General features: G+C 44.5%; 2 protein-coding genes across 3 annotated transcripts in view; both read right to left on the bottom strand.

Annotated features, from left to right (window-relative positions):
- CILK1 (ciliogenesis associated kinase 1) overlaps positions 1-950 on the bottom strand; it is a 33,080-nt gene extending 32,130 nt beyond the window's left edge. The window contains exon 1 of the mRNA XM_079934897.1: positions 816-950. Within this exon, the coding sequence (XP_079791023.1) occupies positions 816-916 (101 nt within the window). The 5' untranslated portion in view covers positions 917-950. The remainder of the gene's footprint in view (positions 1-815) is intronic.
- On the bottom strand, positions 946-18,981 carry LOC307193250 (uncharacterized protein; the record flags this gene model as incomplete). 2 transcript variants are annotated; one of them, XM_079934898.1, is made up of 2 exons in its annotated part: positions 18,674-18,981; positions 946-1,087 (listed from the first exon to the last, which is right to left on the bottom strand). In XM_079934898.1, the coding sequence occupies exon 2, from the start codon at positions 1,063-1,065 to the stop codon at positions 946-948; it is 120 nt and encodes a 39-aa protein (XP_079791024.1). In that variant the 5' UTR covers positions 1,066-1,087; positions 18,674-18,981. The 2 variants fall into 2 exon arrangements, with proteins under 2 accessions (XP_079791024.1, XP_079791025.1); XM_079934899.1 differs by having other exon boundaries at positions 946-1,084.
- Positions 18,982-19,814: the final 833 nt, after the last annotated feature.

Genomic DNA, 19,814 nt, shown 5'->3' with positions numbered 1-19,814 from the left:
GAAGAGTCTCATTGACTTCTTGATTTCCATGTCTTGATGGAGCAAGTTGCCATGTTGTGAGCTGCTCTTTGGAGAGGCCCACATGGCAAGGGACTGAGGGCAGCCTCCAGCCAAGAGCCAGCAGAGGACTAAGGTCCTCAGTCCAACAACCCCCAAGGTACTGAATGCTGCCCACAGTCATGTGAGTGAGCTTGGAAGTGGGTCCTTCCCCAGTCCAGCCTTCAGATGAGATCCCAGCACCAGCTAGCAGCTTGACTGCAGCCTCATGAGAGACCCCAAAGCAGAGAACTCAGCTAAGCCAGGCCCAGACTCCTGACCCACAGAAACTGTGAGATAGTTGTCTTAAACCACAATTTTGGGGGGTAAACTGTTATGAGGCAACAGATAGCTAATACAATGGGTCTGGACTCGGATTGCAAAGGGCGAGTGGGGTGGGGGGAGCAAAACCGTAGTCACCAGACTATCACACGTGTAAAGGATCCAAAATAACATTTCATTTCTCAGTTTCAGTTTCCTTTCCTATAAAGTATTTCTTAATCTGCTTGTTACTACCTCCCCATATGAGAAGATCCTTGGAACAAGTACTAGAGCTGTATGCCAAGTAGTGTGTCTAACTTGGGGATGTGTTGAAGACTCTAACACGAGCATCCCAGAGTTCACAGTCATCTAACCCACAGCGATCAGTGTCTGAGATTCTTCTCCATGCCTCCCCTGTAGAAACTTTTCACAGATGAAGAATGGAGAGCATAGAGTTAAAACTATGTTGACGATGTGTCACTGAGGACGGATTCGTGAGCATGAAGGATAAAACTTACTTTTTAATAGCAATCAGTTCCCCAGACTCGATGCTTCTTCCCAGCAGGACGGAACCATAGGTTCCATCCCCGAGTTGCTTGATGGTTGTGTATCTATTCATGGTGTGCCCGCTCAGGCCGGACACTCATCTCAGGGCCAAGGCGGGTCAGTCCTGCAGCCGCAGCAGACCTCCCCAGAGTGTAACCAGATTTTTCTATGGCAGCACCAGCACAAGGTATTCAATAGAACGTGACTGTCTCCCAAATACATATTTTCAAAGATGAGTCTTCTGCTGTAGAGAAAAATGAAAGACAAGGATAAATGTTCATGTACATTCTATGTCTGTCTAAATCAGGGGCCAGCTGTAACGCCCAGTCTGCCACCTGTTGTTTTGTAAATAAAGTTTTATTGGAACACAGTCATGCCCACTCACTTGCATACTGTCTGCAGCTGCTTTCACGCTACACAGCAGAGTAGGTGTGACACAGACTGTATGGCCCACAAAGCCTAAGGGCTATATTATTGTACCCTTTACAAAAAAAAAAAAAGTCTGTTAACCTCTGGTCTAAATAATGCTCTTTTCCAATGTTTTATAAAATGAGACACAGCGGTCTTGGAAAGTGATTTTATCACTGACTCAGAAATGAATCAGCTGCAATTTGATGCCTTTCTGCTGACTAACCACTGTAGGCAAACACGACATGATAACTACGGTCGATGGAAATTGCTGAGCTACAAGAATCCATGCTAAATATACTGTGTTCTGTGTAATTCAGCTACAATTAACAACGTAAACGTACAAAGGCCAAGAAATGCTTAAATTAAGGTTCTCCTGATATAGAACTTACATGTGCTCCATGAACTGTTTGTGGCTAGGCAACAACAGTATTTTATTAATATTATTTTTATTACTAGATATTCAGAAACTAAGCAAAGAACTAGTAATTTTTTAAGGCCTGCATGTAGGGTGTGTCTCTTTTAAAGTCCTTCAGTTGTGTTCTTTAAAAAGATAAGTCATGGGACTTCCCTGGTGGAGCAGTGGTTAAGAATCTGCCTGCCAATGCAGGGAACACGGATTCGAGCCCCGGTCCGGGAAGATCCCACATGCCGCCGAGCAACTAAGCCCGTGCGCCACAACTACCGAGCCCGCGAGCCACAACTACTGAAGCCCACGCGCCTAGAGCCCATGCTCCACAACAAGAAAAGCCACCACAATGAGAAGCCCACATATGTGAGGAAAAGTAGCCCCTGCTCGCTGCAACTAGAGAAAGCCCGCACGCAGCAACGAAGACCCAATGCAGCCCAAAACAAATAAATTTATAAAGAAAAAGATAAGTCATTGATTTTTCATTTATGAAATTGAGTGTCATTCAGTCTGCCTATAATGAAGAAAATGTAGTACATAACTTAAGTGATTGCAATGCCTTTAGGCAAACATTAAAAAATGTAAATGCTTAAATAAGAACACTAAAGACATTAAAAAAATACATCTGTCAAAGTAATAATCTGAAAAATCAAAAGATCAGAAAAGAATGATAGAATAAGTGACATTCTGCATCTAAATCCAGTCAATGCAGCTTCTCCTTCCAGAAGAATTCCAGTCAATAAATGTAGAAGGAAAGAGGGAAATAAGAAATTCGCTATTAGGCAAACATCACAATTTATTGCAGACAAGATTCGCCGATGGATGCAAATATTGGTCGATGAACGTTTGAGGAGAAACAGGCTATCCGCATAGTTTCAAAGTATCTTTGGGAATTCCCTGGCCGCCCTTTCACTTACCAGGCCCAGTTTCTTCGATCCCTCATTGGGGAACTAAGATACAAGCCAAATGGAGCAGCCAAAAAAACAAAGTATCTTTAAGACATTCATTAATGTCAAAGGGAAAGATGGTAACTCTATAGGCAGAAATCTAACAGAAACCTCCTTACCCAAGCGATCAAGTTCAACATCAACATGACTAAGACATACGACACCATGTACCCTGTATATGATGCTCTGAGGAGGGCACACCGTCACCTCTGCGGTGTTCCATCAAGCAGAACCTCAATCCACTCATGAGAAGACGTCAAACTCAAAATGAGGGACATGCTACAAAAAACTGACCGATACTCTTCAAAAGTGTCAAGATCATAAAAGGCAAGGACAGAATGAGGAACTGTCACAGATTGGAGGCAAAGAAGGAGACATGACAACTAAACACAATGTGAGAACCTGAATAAGATCCCAGAACAGATAAAAGACATTAGTGGAACAGTTGGTGAAATTTGAATAAGGTCATAGTTTAGTTAACAGCTCTGTGCCCGTGCTAACTTCCTGAGTTTGATCATTGTCCTATGGTTATAGAAGATGTTAATATTAGGGTAAGCTGGGTGAAGAATCGCTAAGAACTGTCTGTACTATTTTTGTAACATTTCTGAAAGTCTAAAATTAGTTCAAAATTAAGAAGTAATTCTAGTCTATGTTTTTGTGAAGGCTTTGCATGACCTTGGGAAACCTTAAGAACAGTAAAGGTGGGCTTCCCTGGTGGCGCAGTGGTTGAGAGTCCGCCTGCCGATGCAGAAGACACGGGTTCGTGCCCCGGTCCGGGAAGATCCCACATGCCGCGGAGCGGCTGGGCCCGTGAGCCATGGCCGCTGAGCCTGTGCGTCCGGAGCCTGTGCTCCGCAACGGGAGAGGCCACGACAGTGAGAGGCCCACGTACCGCGGAAAAAAAAAAAGAAAAAAAAAAAGAACTGTAAAGGTTATTCCTGATTTCACCATATTCTACCATATAACTGGAAAACCTTTTAGAGATCAAGCCTACCTGCTTCTCTCCCACTCATTCCCATTTCCCCCACAGAACCATTTTAAGGCCCCTGGTTTGAAGAGCATTTTCCTTCTTTTGAAGCTCTACAGGATCAGACAACTTACAACTTCCTTCAGCAGCTCTTTACAGTGATAGATTCCATTGCTGATTAATAAATATTTATAAAGCACTTCCTGTGTGACAGACCCTATGTTAATATCTGGGGATACAAAGACCAATAAAATACGGTCCTTTTTTTTTTTTTTTAAAGATCTTAGAGTCTCATGGCAGAGGATGAGAGTGGGTGGATGCATACTCATGAATATGCACTAAGATATTTCATGTACATTGAGGGTACAGGATGTGGGGAGGGGTTAAGGAGAAAGCCCCCGGCTTCTAGCTTGGTTGAGTCCACTTGGGCTCAGGAGAGCAGTAAGAAGAGTCTTCATAAAAGACTGAGTCTTGAAGGAAAAAGAAAAGTAGGTGTTTTGTAATGTAGGGGATTCTAGCATTCCAAGGAGCAGAAAAGAAGGCACAGGGGCTTGAATCTGGGGTGGAGAGGAAGGTGGGAGCTTGGAACTGGAAAGAGTTAACCCCAGAAGTTTGCTTGTTGAGAGCCTCAAATGACATTTCAAAAAACATAAGGCTTTGACTGGATCCTATACTAAAGGAGAAGAAAACACTATAAAGGTCATTAATGGAAACAATTAGGATATGGATGCTAGATTAAAGTATTGTATCTGTATTAAATTTACTAAAGTTGATGCCTGTCCTGTGGTTGTGAAACAGCATAGTCTTATTCTAAGAAAATACACCCTGAAGGATTTGTAAGCAAAGGGCCATAATATATGCAATTTATTCTCAAGTGGTAAAACAAAACTTCTCTGTGTGTGTGTGTGTGTGTGTGTGTGTGTGTGTGTGTGTGTGTGTGTGGAGAGAGAGACAGAGAGAGAGAGAGAGAACAAACACACAATGGGGTAAAATGTTAACACAAGGTAAATTGGGGAAAAGGTGTATGGGTCTTCTTTGTACTGTTCTTGCAACTCTGTATGTTTGAATTATTCTAGACTAAAAGTCTAAAAAAATTCTCAAAATGGTAGAGGAAGGAAATCTTTAAAAAGATAATACATATCTTAAGCATTAAACATTTTAATGTAGATTTACTTAATAAAACCTAATATGAACTTGCTCATAAGACAGAACACATCATACATCATGGCTCCTCCACTTCACGATTTGTGCATTGTGGACTGTTTTGGATTCAAGGTGTGTCTCAGCATAACATAGAAAGAGCATTTGGGCCACAACATAAGCAATTTTGGGCTCTGTTTGTTTCCCCTCTTTTTCTTTCTAATATTTATCTCCATCTATTTTTGATATGACATATGATTTCTGCATCATTCATAATTTCATTTTCCAACAAATTAAAATTCCCAAATCATTGTTGTATGTCATCTTCCTTAAAAAAAAAAAATCACTGGAACTTTGATCTGTCAAAAATCAGCTAACTCATAAATTATATGCTTTATTTATTTATTTTTTTAAAGTAGGCTTTGACCTAGAGACAATGGGAAGTCAATTAAGGTGTTTTTTAAAATAAAGTTATTTAGTTATTTGTTTGTTTGTTTGTTTGTTTATTTGGCTGTGTTGGGTCTTCATTTCTGTGCGAGGGCTTTCTCTAGTTGCGGCGAGCGGGGACCAGTCTTCATCGCGGTGCGCAGGCCTCTCACTGTCGCGGCCTCTCTTGTTGCGGAGCACAGGCTCCAGATGCGCAGGCTCAGTAGGTGTGGCTCACGGGCCCAGTTGCTCCGCGGCATGTGGGATCTTCCCAGACTAGGGCTCGAACCCATGTCCCCTGCATTGGCAGGCAGATCCTCAACCACTGCGCCACCAGGGTTTTTTTTTAACAAGAAAATAACATGATCAGATTTGCATTTTGTAATCCAGTTAGAGTATTTTTCTTAACGTCCAACCGAAACCTGCCTATTCTAATTTAAGCTAATTTCCTCAAGCTTTGTTTTTTTTGTGTGTGAATATAAAGAAACTATCTCACGAAAATGTGATGTACATCAAATTAGTAATCAAATGTGTATCTCTCAACCTCCTCTTGCTGTAATTACACAACCTTTCCTCATAGGACCTGTTTTCCACTCCTTTAATTATCTTTGGCATTCATCTCTGAAACCTCACACATTTCTCCATGTCTTTGATGAACTGTGGCAACCAAAACTTAATAACGATCTACATTCCAGTAGCCTGTGGGCTCTCCCCCACTTTTTTTCAATGGCATTATATATAATAATAATAATTCATATCTATCAATTATTAACCATAGAAGCCTTTCTCTGATAGTTAGTTCCTCATCTACTAAAACTGCATAATTGGGACAATGTCTTCATAGATGATCACTGAGGAAAAGCTATCTTGAAAAAATGAAGAACTTTACTGAAATCATGGTAGAGTGGGTCATTCATTCAGTATACAGTCACCCTACGATTCCTCCTTGTTACTGTCTGTCACATTATCATAGAACAAAGTTCAATTTCTCTGGCAAGATTTGACCCTCACCAACACGTGGCGGTTGCTTTTCAATTTTATTTCAGGTAATTACATACCGACTGTAAAATGGATCAGACTAGAGTCTCTCTCTTCAGGCACTGAAGTCAGGTTGACAATTTTATTCAAACTTTACCAAGAGGCCAAGCACTATGCAAAGCTTCTGGGGCACATTATGGGTAAGAGAAGGGTCCTTCCTTTAAATAACTCCTAATCAACACAAACATGGAAAACGTAGGAAACACTATAAGCCCATGGTAGAGAGAACAACAAACTCTTGGGAGGAGGGAGGGATCAGACACCCGCTCAGAGAAGAGGTAATATTGAGGTTTGAAGAATGAGCAAAGTTTTATTACACAGAAAAGGGAGAGAAAGGAATTCCAGATGGAGGAAACTCTGCAAAAGGTTGGTGGGTATAAGAGCTTGGCATGTTCACGAGAGCTTACGGTTCCTACACTGGGTGAACGACAGAATCACCTGGGGAAATTTTAACAAATACTGATGCCTGGGCCCCACCTCTAAGAGTCAGGTCGAGGTTGGGGACTGAGTTTTGATAATTTAGAAAGCCCTCCAGGGACTGTAATGTGCAACCCCACTGTGAAGTACAGGGCTAGGACATAAAAGCCACGGAGGGCAGTAAGGAAGTGCAGGGAATGGCTAGAAACTTAGGGTGGGACCCAGCTTGAGGGCGTACATCTGTCATGCAGGAGTTTGGTTTTTACCCTGCCACACGGGAGCTCTCTGGGGCTTTTAAGCAGGGAAATGACATGAGGGAGACCACCCACCCCGGACTATTCAAACTGATGTTAGAATAGAGAGACTAGACGGAGGGTACTGCAATAGTCAGGTGAAATATGTGGAAGGACTGAACAAAGGCACCAGACAGGATGAATGTTATAGAGAGTAGGAGACACAATGGGTTCTGTTTTCTAAGGTGCTGAATTTGAGATATGTACAAAACCTCTCACTGGAGATGCTCTAAGGTTGCTTTATTTTTTTCCCCCCCAAGGATAGTGCATTATTGGAGTTCTTATTAGGAGGACAGCATTTAGACAATGCTAATACCACGCACAGCTCTGGGGTACTCACAGAACACTACATGGATGGTGTCTACTGGAGTTTTGCAACATGGCAGCTGCGGATCCGGAACAAGGGACATGACAGTCTCAACATACACCTGAATTACTGTTCAACTCTGGGTGACAAACTTCAAGAAAGATATTCAAGAACATAATAAGGGGCCTAAATGAAAGCACGAGAAGAGTAGTTGAAGAAACAGAGAATACATGAAGAAAAAGGGACTTAGGAAGCCGTGGTGATTGCTTCAAGGGTCCAAAGGAGTATCAGAGAGGAGGCTTAGTTACACCATATACAGATCTAGAGAGCAGAACCATGACAACTATCTGAGCTTTCTGTTCTCTAGTGAATTATTTCCTAAACTAAAAACAAGGAAGTGGTATTATTCAAACTAGCATTAGACAAAAAGTAGCATTCAACCCATAGTCAACTCTGAGCATATCCTAGCAGGAAGTGGTTACTGACTTTTGAGATCAGTATTGTTCAGTTGTTCACCATTTTCGCGGTGGCCTGAATATGATGACTCATGTTATACTCTGAAAGGAAAGGACAAAAACTCACTGCTGCTCTGGGAAAACAGCAGGGTGATGGACAACGCACTAGGAAAAAGAAGGGCGATGTGACAGATGCCATTGCTGATCTACCCCACAGCAATGTTCCTCTTGCTGCTTAGTTTATAGAGCTCTGATTTTATTCACGATTCAGTACAATCAGGGACGGCAGCCACCTACTACAGCCCCAGGGCATGAACAGTGCTCAGTTGAAGCCAAGCCAGACAATTCTATTGTACTTCCTTCCCACTGAATACCGTTTAGGAGCGGGACTACGGCTCTGACAACCAGACGGAAAGGAAAGTGAGCTGGGGAGGGAAGAGAAGGGCCTCTGGGAGGGAATCTACTCTTTGATAGAGACAGCTGACAAAGAGGCTGCCCCGTGTTTCTGCCTTGAACATGGTTGTATAAAGCTGTAATATTCAGAGCTGAGACGGTCTTCTGGTGATTATGAGACGTCAGCTCTAAAGATGAGAATCCCAACTGCTGAGGATGGATTAAGAGAAAGAAGCTGAATCCTGGATGACATCACTGGGCTGCTGCACGATCCCTGAAAATATCTGCTTTAGGTTTCTTGTTATATGACCTAATCCAAAGTCTTTGTTGCTGAAGCCACCATCCGATATTCTGTCAAGGACAACTGAAAGCATTACTCTGGAACACACACAGTGACCAGGGAATGGCCCTTGGGGTAAGTTTCTGGCAGGGCACAGATGGCCAGAGTGCTACAGTTGTGCAAGCAAGAAGTCACCATGTGGACCACTAGCCAAAAATCTCAAGGAAGGCTTAGGGCCACTGATCCCTAAGTAATGGCTAATTTCTCTCGTCAAGGACATGTCAGTTACTGATCCATGCCTCACTGGCAAAAACCAATTAAAAAATTTTTTCCTTACTAACAGTATTAGTTTTCCACAGCTGCTGTTCACGAATTACCATAAACTTGGTAGCTTAAAACAGCAGAAATGTATTCTCTCACGTTTCTGGAGGCCAGAGTCCAGAACCAGTATCACTGGGTCGAGATCAAGGTATTGGCACCTCCTCCAGAGGTACTGGCTCACTTCCTCCTTGTCTCTTCCAGCCTCTGGTGGCTGTTGGTGTTCCTTGGCTCGTGGCCACATCACTCCAGTCTCTGCCTCTGTGGTCACACTGACTCCTCTCTGTGTCAAATCTCCCTCTGCTTCTCACTTATGAGGACTAGTGTTTCCATTTAGGGCCCACTAAACCTATCTCCATTTAGAGATAGGTAGGTTTATCTCCCCATCTCAGATTTCTTAATTTAATCACATCTACAAAGTCTATTTTGCCAAATAAGGAAAAATTCACAGGTTCCAGGGACTAGAACCTGATATCTTCAGGGGATAGACACCACCATCCAATGAAACCTCCCAAAGACTCCCACAGTCATCTGAGCTATGGCAGCTGTGGTTTCTAGTCATACAAAGTTGAGTGTCTTAGGAATGAAATCAAGAATCTAATGCTTAGTTACCCAATGAACAAAGGCAGTCCTTTTTGAACGATAGAGAGTATTTCTCTTTAACTCTACAAAGCAGACAAGACTTCACAATTCTGGCTGAAATCTCAGCAGATGACATTAGCATTTGGAGATTCCACCCTGTGTGGACCGGGGGTTGCAAACAGGCAGCCTGAGGATGGAATTCACAGATATGCTTTGAGTTTATATTTAAAAATGGGAACTTTCATATAAATATCGAGATTTGGGGTAGCTCCAGAAAAACTGAAGCGCTAATAACACAAGGTCCTTTGTCCTCCATGGGAATAAAAGCTAGACGAGCATGGTCACTGGCCTTTTAGGCCAAGCGTGAGCCCTCTATCCCGCCACTGTCCCCAACCTCCCTGTGTCCCTAAAATGAATGTTGTGTCAGTTGCTAATTTTTTTTTCTTAGTTGCCATTTATTTTTGCACCTTCACGGCCACTTGTTTTACTAGAAGAAAAATATTTCACTATTCCTCTGCGTATATCAAAAGTAACAAAGGAAAAAGCCTGGGAAAAAACCTCATTCGAAGAAAAACTGGAGGGAAAGAAAAACTGTTGTTCTCTTTTTAAAAGAGAAGAGCAACTCCTTACTGTCTAACAAGCACATAACCAGCTTCCCTGATTCTTTTACATTTTCTCCTCTGCCCCTGAGAGCATCTGAATTCACAGTCCCTGGTATAGACGGTCACTACTGCCTGTGAAGTGAATGGGGTGTAACAGCCCATCCATTAACTTGGGGAATCAGCTAACATGTTAATGGGCAGTACTTCTAAATACCACTCAGACTCCAAGAATGATCTTGGATAATCACTCACTATAACCAATCCACATGTAGCTTACTAATATATCAAATAAGCCAAAAAGGTAATAATAATAATAATTTCAGAACTTACTATGTATACCGTACTGTTATAAGTGCTTTGCATATATTAATCCATTCAGTCCTCACATCGGCACCAGGTAGGTACTATCATTATTACCCCTATTTTACAGATAAGGAATCTGAGACACCAGCTACTTGTTCAAGGTTATGCAATTAATAAGTGTTGGCAGTGAGATAGGAACCTGGGCCGACTGCACCAAACTTAAGGGAGAGATTGCAAAAGATCCAAAGGTTATGAAATCTTTTGAGGATCTGAGAACGAGAGGAATTAAAAGAACTACTTTGTAGCTCAAAGTCCAAATATGGAAACCAGTGATGTGGCCATGCTCTAGTTGGCCTCATTCTACAATCGAACTTCAGTGGACCGAGCGGGGACCTTGCCAGCAGCCACTGCCTACAGGGGAGGCAAGTGACTGCGGACAAAGAGGAACTGAGTCCCAGTTTCCACTTGGCACAGAGCACCTGTGACTCGGAGCATCTCCTGGTCCTCGGGTTAATTTCTGTGAGGTGAGGGCACGGGACTTAATGAAGCAAGGTGGTTTCCTGCTCCGTTATTCTGTGGTTCTGTGACTCTCTGGGTCAGGAATCAAGCTGGCATTTGTCTAAGAAAAAAACCAGATCAACGTTTCCACCTTTCCCATCACCTGCACAAAAGCTAGCAAAGAGCAGACAGTGCCCCAGAGGGACCCTGCGTGCTATACATCATCTCTCTTCCAGAGCAGGATAAGTGTCTCACTGTCTCAGCCAGACCCCAAAGCTCAGAATCTACTCCTTTTCCTCCCTCCGAGTCCAGCTCAAACATCACCTTTCCAGGACCTCCTGTCCCAACCTGCACAGACACAGCCAACGGCTCTCTCCCCAAGAGGCCACAGTGCCCTGTCCCCACCTCCTCAGTGGTCAATGACACGCAGGCCTGTCCCGGACAGTCACCATGCTTCTTTCATCTCTGCTCTCCTACCTCATGCTCCGCCTACGCTAGTAGGTACTCATGGTTTGAATGGTCAAAACATGAATTTTAGTCTTTGCTGTGTATCTTCTGTGCCACCCTTGGTAAGTATCTCGAAACAGAATTCTTCTATTTCTTCCTGTGCAAAGTCATGGTACTCAGATTGTTTGCCCTGAGCAGAAATGTTCTGAAGTTCTGAAATGGGAGAATAGTAAATACTGCAGAAAGGCTAAAGCCGGCAGGCTGCCTGGGCCCTCCCACCATGCTGCTGGAATTACTGGGTCTCAAAGAATCACAGAAAGGTCCCCACAGTGTCGTCAGATCAGGCCTTCGGCTTCTGGGTTAGGCTGTACCCAACTCACAGAGCAGCACAGCTGTATTTCGCTTTCAAAGCGTTCCAGACAAACTTTGAAATGAATGCTATGGTTTTTCTGGCTAGGTGACATTGGGGAAACCTTCCTGCGGTCTGTCCCAATTCCCTCCCCTCGGCTCCGTCCTCAGTAGGGCAGATCATCTGCTCACGGCCGGGGTCTCATTCCCAACCTGGGAAACCAACCAGGCACAGGGTGGTCCACTCTTTAGTTTGAAAACTTAAGAGTCATTGAATAAATGCCACAATTACTCATTTTTTAAGATAGGAGACAGAAAATTGTACGCAAAAGTGGGCATCTCTGGGAGTCGTGGTTTACCAGCACCACTTCCACCATTCGGACCTGTGTGAAGAGCTTTTCTCCCTGAGCCTTGATCGTTTTCCACTGAAAAGATGCCATTGCTTTCACCTGTCCTCATCGGAAAACTAGATCATGTGCAAAATCACTCAATGGCCCTTCTCCTGGCACTTGTGAGTTCCATTTTACCTTAACTGGCATGAATTCTAGGTTCGAACATTTCATAACTTTACAAGAGTAAAGTTAATATTGTTACATTTCTTTTAAAAAGGTACTAAAAATAGTACATCTGTATTTCTAATTTTTCTCTCTGGGACCTAATTCTTCTGCCCACATACATTTTAGCAAGAATGTCCTTTAAATATTTTGCCTCTTGGACCAGTGCTTTTTTCTGCTTTGGGGACAGCAGCTACAAGGCCCAAAGAGCCTCCTTTATTGTGGAACGTGCTTTGCCTTTCCTGTGACAAGGAGCACATTAAAGATGCTTCTGGCTACTGCCTTAATTGGAAGGATGGGAGAAGAGGATCCGTTACCTGGGCTGCCCTCTTCTACTCCCCAGAGACTGTTTCATGCCCTGACCTCCCTCACATCCTTCAACCCCAGCTTCTGAAAGGAGAATTCATGCACCAAGTCCTAAATCCCAGGAGAAGGGTCTACCACTTCCCATCACTTCTCCCACAAAGGGCGCTGTGCCCCGAACCTAAAGTCAAGTCTTCCATTGCTTGTAGATTAGTTCTAAACGAGGACCCATCATTCTATGTGGTCTGTGGGCTGTGAAGAACTGAAGGGAAAGGAAATATTGAAGACCCAGAGGAAGAATAACTTTCCTCTGACTCGTGGGAAACTGCGGATGAGTTGGGGTGACAGTCCCCCAGCCCCAGTTGCTCACCTGATTGCCACCCTCTGTTCTAAGGGTGGGCAAGGGAGGGCGAGGTGAAGATGAGGGAGTGAATCAGAACATGTCACACATTCAAGCGCTACTCAAATATCACAGCACGTTTAACTCAGGGCCGATCTCATGCAGCGTAAGATGCTTCACCACCATGTGTAACAACAAACAAATCAATAAAACATATCGAGGACATAAAGGCTTAACATAAAAATAAAATAGAGCAGGTGTCAGCAAATGTTTTCTGTGAAGGGCCGGTAAATACGTTAGGCTGTGAGGGTGACAGGGTTCTGGCATAGCTATTCAAATCCTCTGCTGTAGCACAAAAGCAGCCACAGATGACACGGAAACAAATGGGCACGGCTGCATCCCGGTACAAGTCTATTTACAAAAACAGGCAGCCGGCAGGACATGCCTGCAGGGCATGATGTGTGGACCCCTGAAACACAGGAAATGCTGCATAGAGGCAGAGCACTTTAGCCCTTTCCACATAATCCTCATGTACCTGTGGGTCACAGGGTTACATATACGTGTATCCTGAGAATATAAGCTTTCTGCGGGCAGAAGTTTTGTTATGTTCACAACTGTATTCCCAGCAACCAGACAAGGACCTGGCACCCGGTCGGCCCAAATAGGTGCTCCAAATAAAGATGAGTTGAATGAATAAATTAATGAATGAGTAACTTATGGGTTTATAAAGGGTCGCTTTGTTAATTTTCCTATACCATCAACCCCACCCCTACTGCCATCCCTCATAGATTCTCTGCAAAACTGAACAGCTCTATGGAGAAGAGGGCACAAAAATTATGAATCCTTCTAAAAGCTTTTATAACAACTTAGGAAAACATTTGCTTTTTAACAGCTAAGCTGACAGGTAGGAGGATATGGGGAGGGGGAAGGGTAAGCTGTGACAAAGCGAGAGAGAGGCATGGACATATATACACTACCAAACGTAAGGTAGATAGCTAGTGGGAAGCAGCCGCATAGCACAGGGAGATCAGCTCGGTGCTTTGTGACCGCCTGGAGGGGTGGGATAGGGAGGGTGGGAGGGAGGGAGATGCAAGCAGGAAGAGATATGGGAACATATGTGTATGTATAACTGACTCACCTTGTTATAAAGCAGAAACTAACACACCATTGTAAAGCAATTATACTCCAATAAAGATGTAATAAATAAATAAATATTTACTATTAAAAAAAAAAGGTAGGCATATATAACCTACTTTTTTCTCACTCGGTTTCGTCTGAGTTAAATCAATCATCAGTAAATTCATTTTCAAAGCACAGGCAGTGTCCGAGAGGCCAGAACCATTAACTATTGTCTTCTCGGAACTACAAACTCATGCAGATAGTAACTTTCATGACATTGTGAAACATGTAGTTGGACATTACACCACTACTCCTTTATCTTCTTGGTTCTGGGCCATTATCTTTTATATTAACCACGAGAGCAGTCACATGTTATCAGCACTTTATCATAGACCACACTACACCTATAGAAAGATAAAAAATGACTCACCTTGAGCTTTCCTCACAAATACGTGGCTCTCACAAGCCCTTGGCCGTCACTGTACACTTATCAAGTGGCTACTAAGAGCATGGTGGAAATAACACTATTGTGTTATTTTATTTTAAAAACAGTATTTTTTAAATACAAAAAACTGAGGATGACAAACAAAATCTAGGAAAAATGGAAAGTAAGGTAATATATAACCTAATGCTAATTAGCATAGATTGAATGCTCAGTTTAATAGGACCTAAGCTGAACACGGGCATAGTATAATATTGAGGAAAGCTGACTATAGAATCAGATTTTTTTCCCTATAAGGGACCTGAAAGATCACCCCCCAACACCCTCACTTTACAGCTGAGATGCTGTGGCCCAACGGACAGAATTCTTGATACCTTCAGGGCAGCAGAGTTTTAAATATGTGAATATAAGAGATGTTTTCATAGTCGATTAAAGATGTAACAAATGCTCCCACTTCCCCTTCCTCAAAAAGTACATGAAGGTATTGCTAATCCTGAAACTACATAGAAAAAAAAAAAGTGGCAGCTCTCCAGAGACGTGCTTTCTTCAAACTCTGAGACAGCTTCAGAAGTCAGTGCTCCCAGGATTTGACGCCAGCTGCACAGGTGAGTCCAAACCCAGGCACTTCTTTCTACGGAGGTTTCGACTTTCAAAGCACAGTGAGCCAGGCACTTAAAGTGCAAGGACGCTTCCGTTTCCTTGAAAGGAATCAAGAAAGGAAGCTCTCCGCTTGGATTGTTGAGCAGTAGGATTTTCCGAGCATCAGACAGCACGTCACGAGGAGCAGAGAGAGTGAGCGTGAATTCCACATCAACCTTGGTTACCATCTCGAGGGGACCCTCCACTGCTTCTTCTACTTCTCTGGCTACAAGTAAAGATGCCTCTGATTTCTTCCTTCCATAACTTAGCATTTTAATGCAATCTGCCCCAGGAATTGATTTACTTCAGCAAATTGTTTTTACCAGGTAATTTTCTTGAACACACAGGTGTACTAATAGGGAAGTTCAAACTGTTTCAAGGAGAGCACAGCCACAACCTAGGACACGGTTACACTGTAGATATGCGTGTAAGTCATCTGGCGCACGTCTCTGCACGTTCTCCCGGTCACCTACAGCAACCACAAACACCGAGGCCCACAGATAGGAGGTTTCTGATGCTCTAGTTACAGGCCTTTCTCAGAAGGCCATGGTCAAGCAAGAGAGCCGATGAGACAATTTACAGTTTAGACACTATTCACAGGCTGACAGATCAACATACACAGAAAGGTCACTGTGCCCAGAATTCTGCCAAGAAATTGCTAGGCAACACGTCCTACCATAAATACATACACTCACACATACCCTCACAAGCAGAAAAACAGAAGTGCTGCGTACAACTCCAACTCAGCAAGATCCTGCAAAATGAAACGGAGGAGCTTGCCGCAAAGAAGCAGTGAAAAAAGAAAATTTAAAGGCAGTCGTGTTCCTGGCAAGGTTCAGACGGAAAAACAGCAACAGATCCCAGAAGCAGAGCTGTCACCAGGAATAAGCTAAGCTCAAGCTGTTTTAAGTAAGGGCAGGATAACACTTACTAAGGATGCTGCGTGGCTGCCATCCCCTGGGCCTCCAGACCCAGCCATGACTTGACTCCACGTCAGCTGACAAACATCTACCAAATATTTGCTACGTGTTCAGGGCTCTCCCAGTCACTGGAGGGATGTGCAGATTTTTGTCAGGTGTGTTCCAGGTGCTGTTCAGGCACCAAGACCATCTCCACACCACAGCCAGGTGGGGAGGCATTTCCCCTATTTTACACGCGAGGACTAATGCTTGGAGAATCCATAAGGCCACATGAGTACCGAGGAGTGAGGCCCCGACCTCAATTCTGCCTGACTTCAAAGCCCACAACCCCACATGACCATGCAGAGAATATGGCTCCTGCCCTAAAGAGGCTTAAAATAACCTAAACCAATGAGAGATCAATATAAGCCCTCGGGCTTCCGTGGTGGCGCAGTGGTTAAGAATCCACCTGCCGATGCAGGGATCAGGCTCGAGCCCTGGGCCGGGAAGACCCCACATGCCGCGGAGCAACTAAGCCCGTGCGCCACAGCTACTGATCCTGTGCTCTAGAGCCCGCGAGCCACAACTACTGAAGCCCACGCACCTAGAGCCCCTGCTCCGCAACAAGAGAAGCCACCGCAATGAGAAGCCCGCGCACCACAACGAAGGGTAGCCCCGGCTTGTCCGCAACTAGAGAAAGCCGCATGCAGTAACAAAGACCTAACTCAGCCAAAAACAAGCAAACAAACAACAACAAAAAAAGAAAAACCAAGCCCTCAGTGCTAGTGTCAAAGTCAAACTTAAAAGAAACAAGTATCTGGAGACTTGCAAGAGAGAGAAGAGAAATGAATAGTTAGAGAAGATGTTATAGAAGAAGTGAGGACTTAGCTTCCTTGTCTGAGGAAGGGTAAGATTTGCACAGGAGATGGGGGAGAGGGGTGAGGGTTTCTAGGACTGCGATCTGAGCAGGAACCATCCTGGCCTCCTTAGTAGAGCAGGCTCGAAAGAAGACCACACCCATAGAGTGCGAAGATGTATGCTGAACTGAAAATAGAATTTAGATAGGAGGCGTGAGGCCTGATTATGAAAGGCCTTAAAAATCAGGCAAATTGTTTTAGACTTGAGATAGTTGAGAAGGGAGAGGACCTGAGGGTTGCAAGGCAAGGAGAGTCGTGAGGAACTGATAGTTTTAAAAGACTAGATGGACAAGAAGATGAAGAAACCAGAAGGTGTGTCTCATTCATTCATTCATCCATTCCATCTATCCATCCACTCATTCAGCAAACATTCAATGAGGACTTACTAAGAGCCAGCTGCGGGGCTAGCTCAGAGGCTGCCCCAGTCTGCAGGAGAGGAGGCGTGAGCCTCTGGATTAGAATATGGAGGGAGGGCGCTATATAAATCACATGTCAAAGGTCTTCATGACTCATCGATAGCAAGGATGAAGGAAATGAAGGAAAAGACTGTTGAAGAGAATTCCAAAAGGTTCAAGACTGACAGGATTTCCACCATTACTGGGAACCTCAAAAAACAATGAGATGAAAACAATGAAAGTAGAAAAAGAGCTTTGATGATGTGAAACAGTCAACAAATAAAACCCCCAAAGCCTGGTTTCTTTATCCTGGTAGCCTGTTTACACACAGTCTGTAGGTAAGAAACTTCAGTGAGAAAAAAGCATTTCTTTGTGACTAAATGCTGAGTTCCCTTGGCTAGGACAGACCTCTGCCCACTCAGACAAGCTCCATCAGCCCTCCAACACATCCTTCCATCATCTGAAACTAAACTGGTCTCACTTAGAAACGTGGTTGTCCACTCTTGCCCTGCCACCAGTTTTGACTCTGGAGAAGGGGACAAGGTAAAGTGGACAGGCAGGGTCACTGTAAGGGCTGGGCCTTAGGGAAGCAAGCAGTGGTACAGGGTATCATTTTAAATAAAGGATCCCACCACTGCTCTTATTTCTACACCCAAATAGACAGGAAGGCCAAATTCTTTACCAAATTGCAGTGCTTTGTTCAGAAACTATTTCAAATGTGCATATTTATGAATACATTAACTCTTAGCACAGCTAACATATGGTTGAGGCACAAATTCCTCTTAATAATTTATATGTTAGCTACACAAATTTAAAGCTCATTTTAATTTTATATTCAGCAATAGTACAGTTCACTTTGGGGGCACATCCTGAAAGCCCACTCACTGGAAAATGTGAGAAAGGAAAACTGTACTTATCAAACTGCTACAAAGAGTGCTCCAAGCAAAAATAGAAAACAAGTGCCAATACCTTAGAGAAGTCTAGCTCTGGATGCAAAATGCAGGGTGATATTTTCTCAGTATAATTCAGCTTTAGCAAAAGCAGCTCTTTATTTAGTTATAAGTGGAAACGAATACTCTTTTCTGCAGAATAAGGCATTCAACTACTTTCTAATTTAAAAGTAAAAGCCCTCAATGCTAGTGTCAAAGTCAAACTTTCAAAGGTGCATTAGAAAAGAAACAGCGGTTCTGTAAAGTCCTTCAGCATGCCTCTCATAACGTCTACTCTGATTAGTAAGAAAGAAATCAGAGCAGAAAGAAACCCAGTGAAAAATGGTTGCACATAAATGTGTGAGGATTTCTTGCTCAGACCTCTTGCGGGACAGCCAAAGGCCTAGTCAGGAAAATTCCGAAAGCAAGTCCTCCATATCCTACCAATGGGGCTTCAAATCGGGCCGGGATCTTTCCCTTCTTTAACGCCAAAAGGTAAACACACACCAAAATCTTCCAGACTCCGAGGAAGCGGGAGTTTTTCTGCCAAGAGGGAGAGACCCACAGGACCGCGGAGAGAAACTACAGCCCGAGAGCCTCTCCCTCGCCCTCCGATCCTTCGCGGGGCCACGGCACTGGGGGCCCTCGCAGCTCCGGTCCATCACCCCGAGTGACAGATCACCCGGCAGAAGCCCCTAATCCGCACCCCACTTACCGGCGCCGCGAGCACAGGCGGGGGCCCGCGCCTGCGGGGAGCGTGGCTTCTCGGAGGGCGGGCGCCGAACTGGCCCGGGAGCGGGAGCAGGGCGACCCGCGCTAGGACGGGCCGAGGGGTCCGCGGAGGGACGCCCGGGGGCGCCGCCGAGGGGCGCGGGCCGCGCCGCGCATGGTGAGCGGCTGGGCACCCGGCCGCTCTCCAGCCTCCGGCAGGAAAACAAACAAAAGGCAGGGAGGCTTCTGGTGGGGACGACCGGCCTCTTTCCCTGGGAAAAGTTACCCTGCAGCTCCCCTCGCAGGCCCCGCGCGTCCCTGCACCGCGGCCGGGCCGCCGGGGGGCGCCGAGCCGCGCGTTCCGCTCTCCACCCGGGGCCTGCTGGAGCCCAGGGTCCCTGAGGCCCCCGCCGACCGCCAACGGGCCCTCCAGCTCCACACGCTCGCCTTACTGCAGATCGACTGCCTCGGGCATCAGAATGGAGAAGTGCAGGCTGAGGATGCACGTTCGGAGGACATCTCATTACAGGTGATAGAGGTGAACACACTTTCCTGGCTTTAAAAAACGTAACTGCAGTGCCACCGAAAGTGGTTGAAGATGGCAAATCGCGTCATATCTATTTTACCATAATAAAAAATATTTAAAATAAAAACCAGACTGCCTGTTAGCATCCATTTGAACTTCAAGAGTTTCTATATTGTGAGCAACTTTAGTTTGGAAGACTGGATTGTTAGGTGGGGAACAGACTAGATAATGGTCTACAGAATCGTCCTCTGTGTGTTGACTAGTTCTACGAAGTCTAACACTTAACACTTTTTAAACACTGTCACTTGTGTCGTTAGTTATATTGCGGAGGTAAATCATCCTATCAGGATTGGCCCTGAACCACTTTGAAAAAAGAAATTGCTTCGAGGTCCTCGATTTAAATTCACATAACTGCCCCAAGCCGAGGGTGCTTTAGTTGGAGGCATCAGAATCGCCGGGATAGCTTGTGAAAACAGATTGCTGGGCCCTCTCCCCAGAATTTTGGTGCTGATGCTACTGGTCAGGCAAACCACACTGTCCTAAGCAACAGTTTTAATTAATAAAACAGTAATCCTTTCACACATTGTGGATCTTTCTCTGAGTTTAAATTCCCCAGCTC

Source organism: Stenella coeruleoalba, assembly GCF_951394435.1.
Source record: "Stenella coeruleoalba genome assembly, chromosome: 10".
Taxonomy (NCBI): domain Eukaryota; kingdom Metazoa; phylum Chordata; class Mammalia; order Artiodactyla; family Delphinidae; genus Stenella; species Stenella coeruleoalba.
The sequence above is the reverse complement of the archived record's forward strand: the minus strand, read 5'-3'. Positions and strand labels throughout refer to the sequence as shown.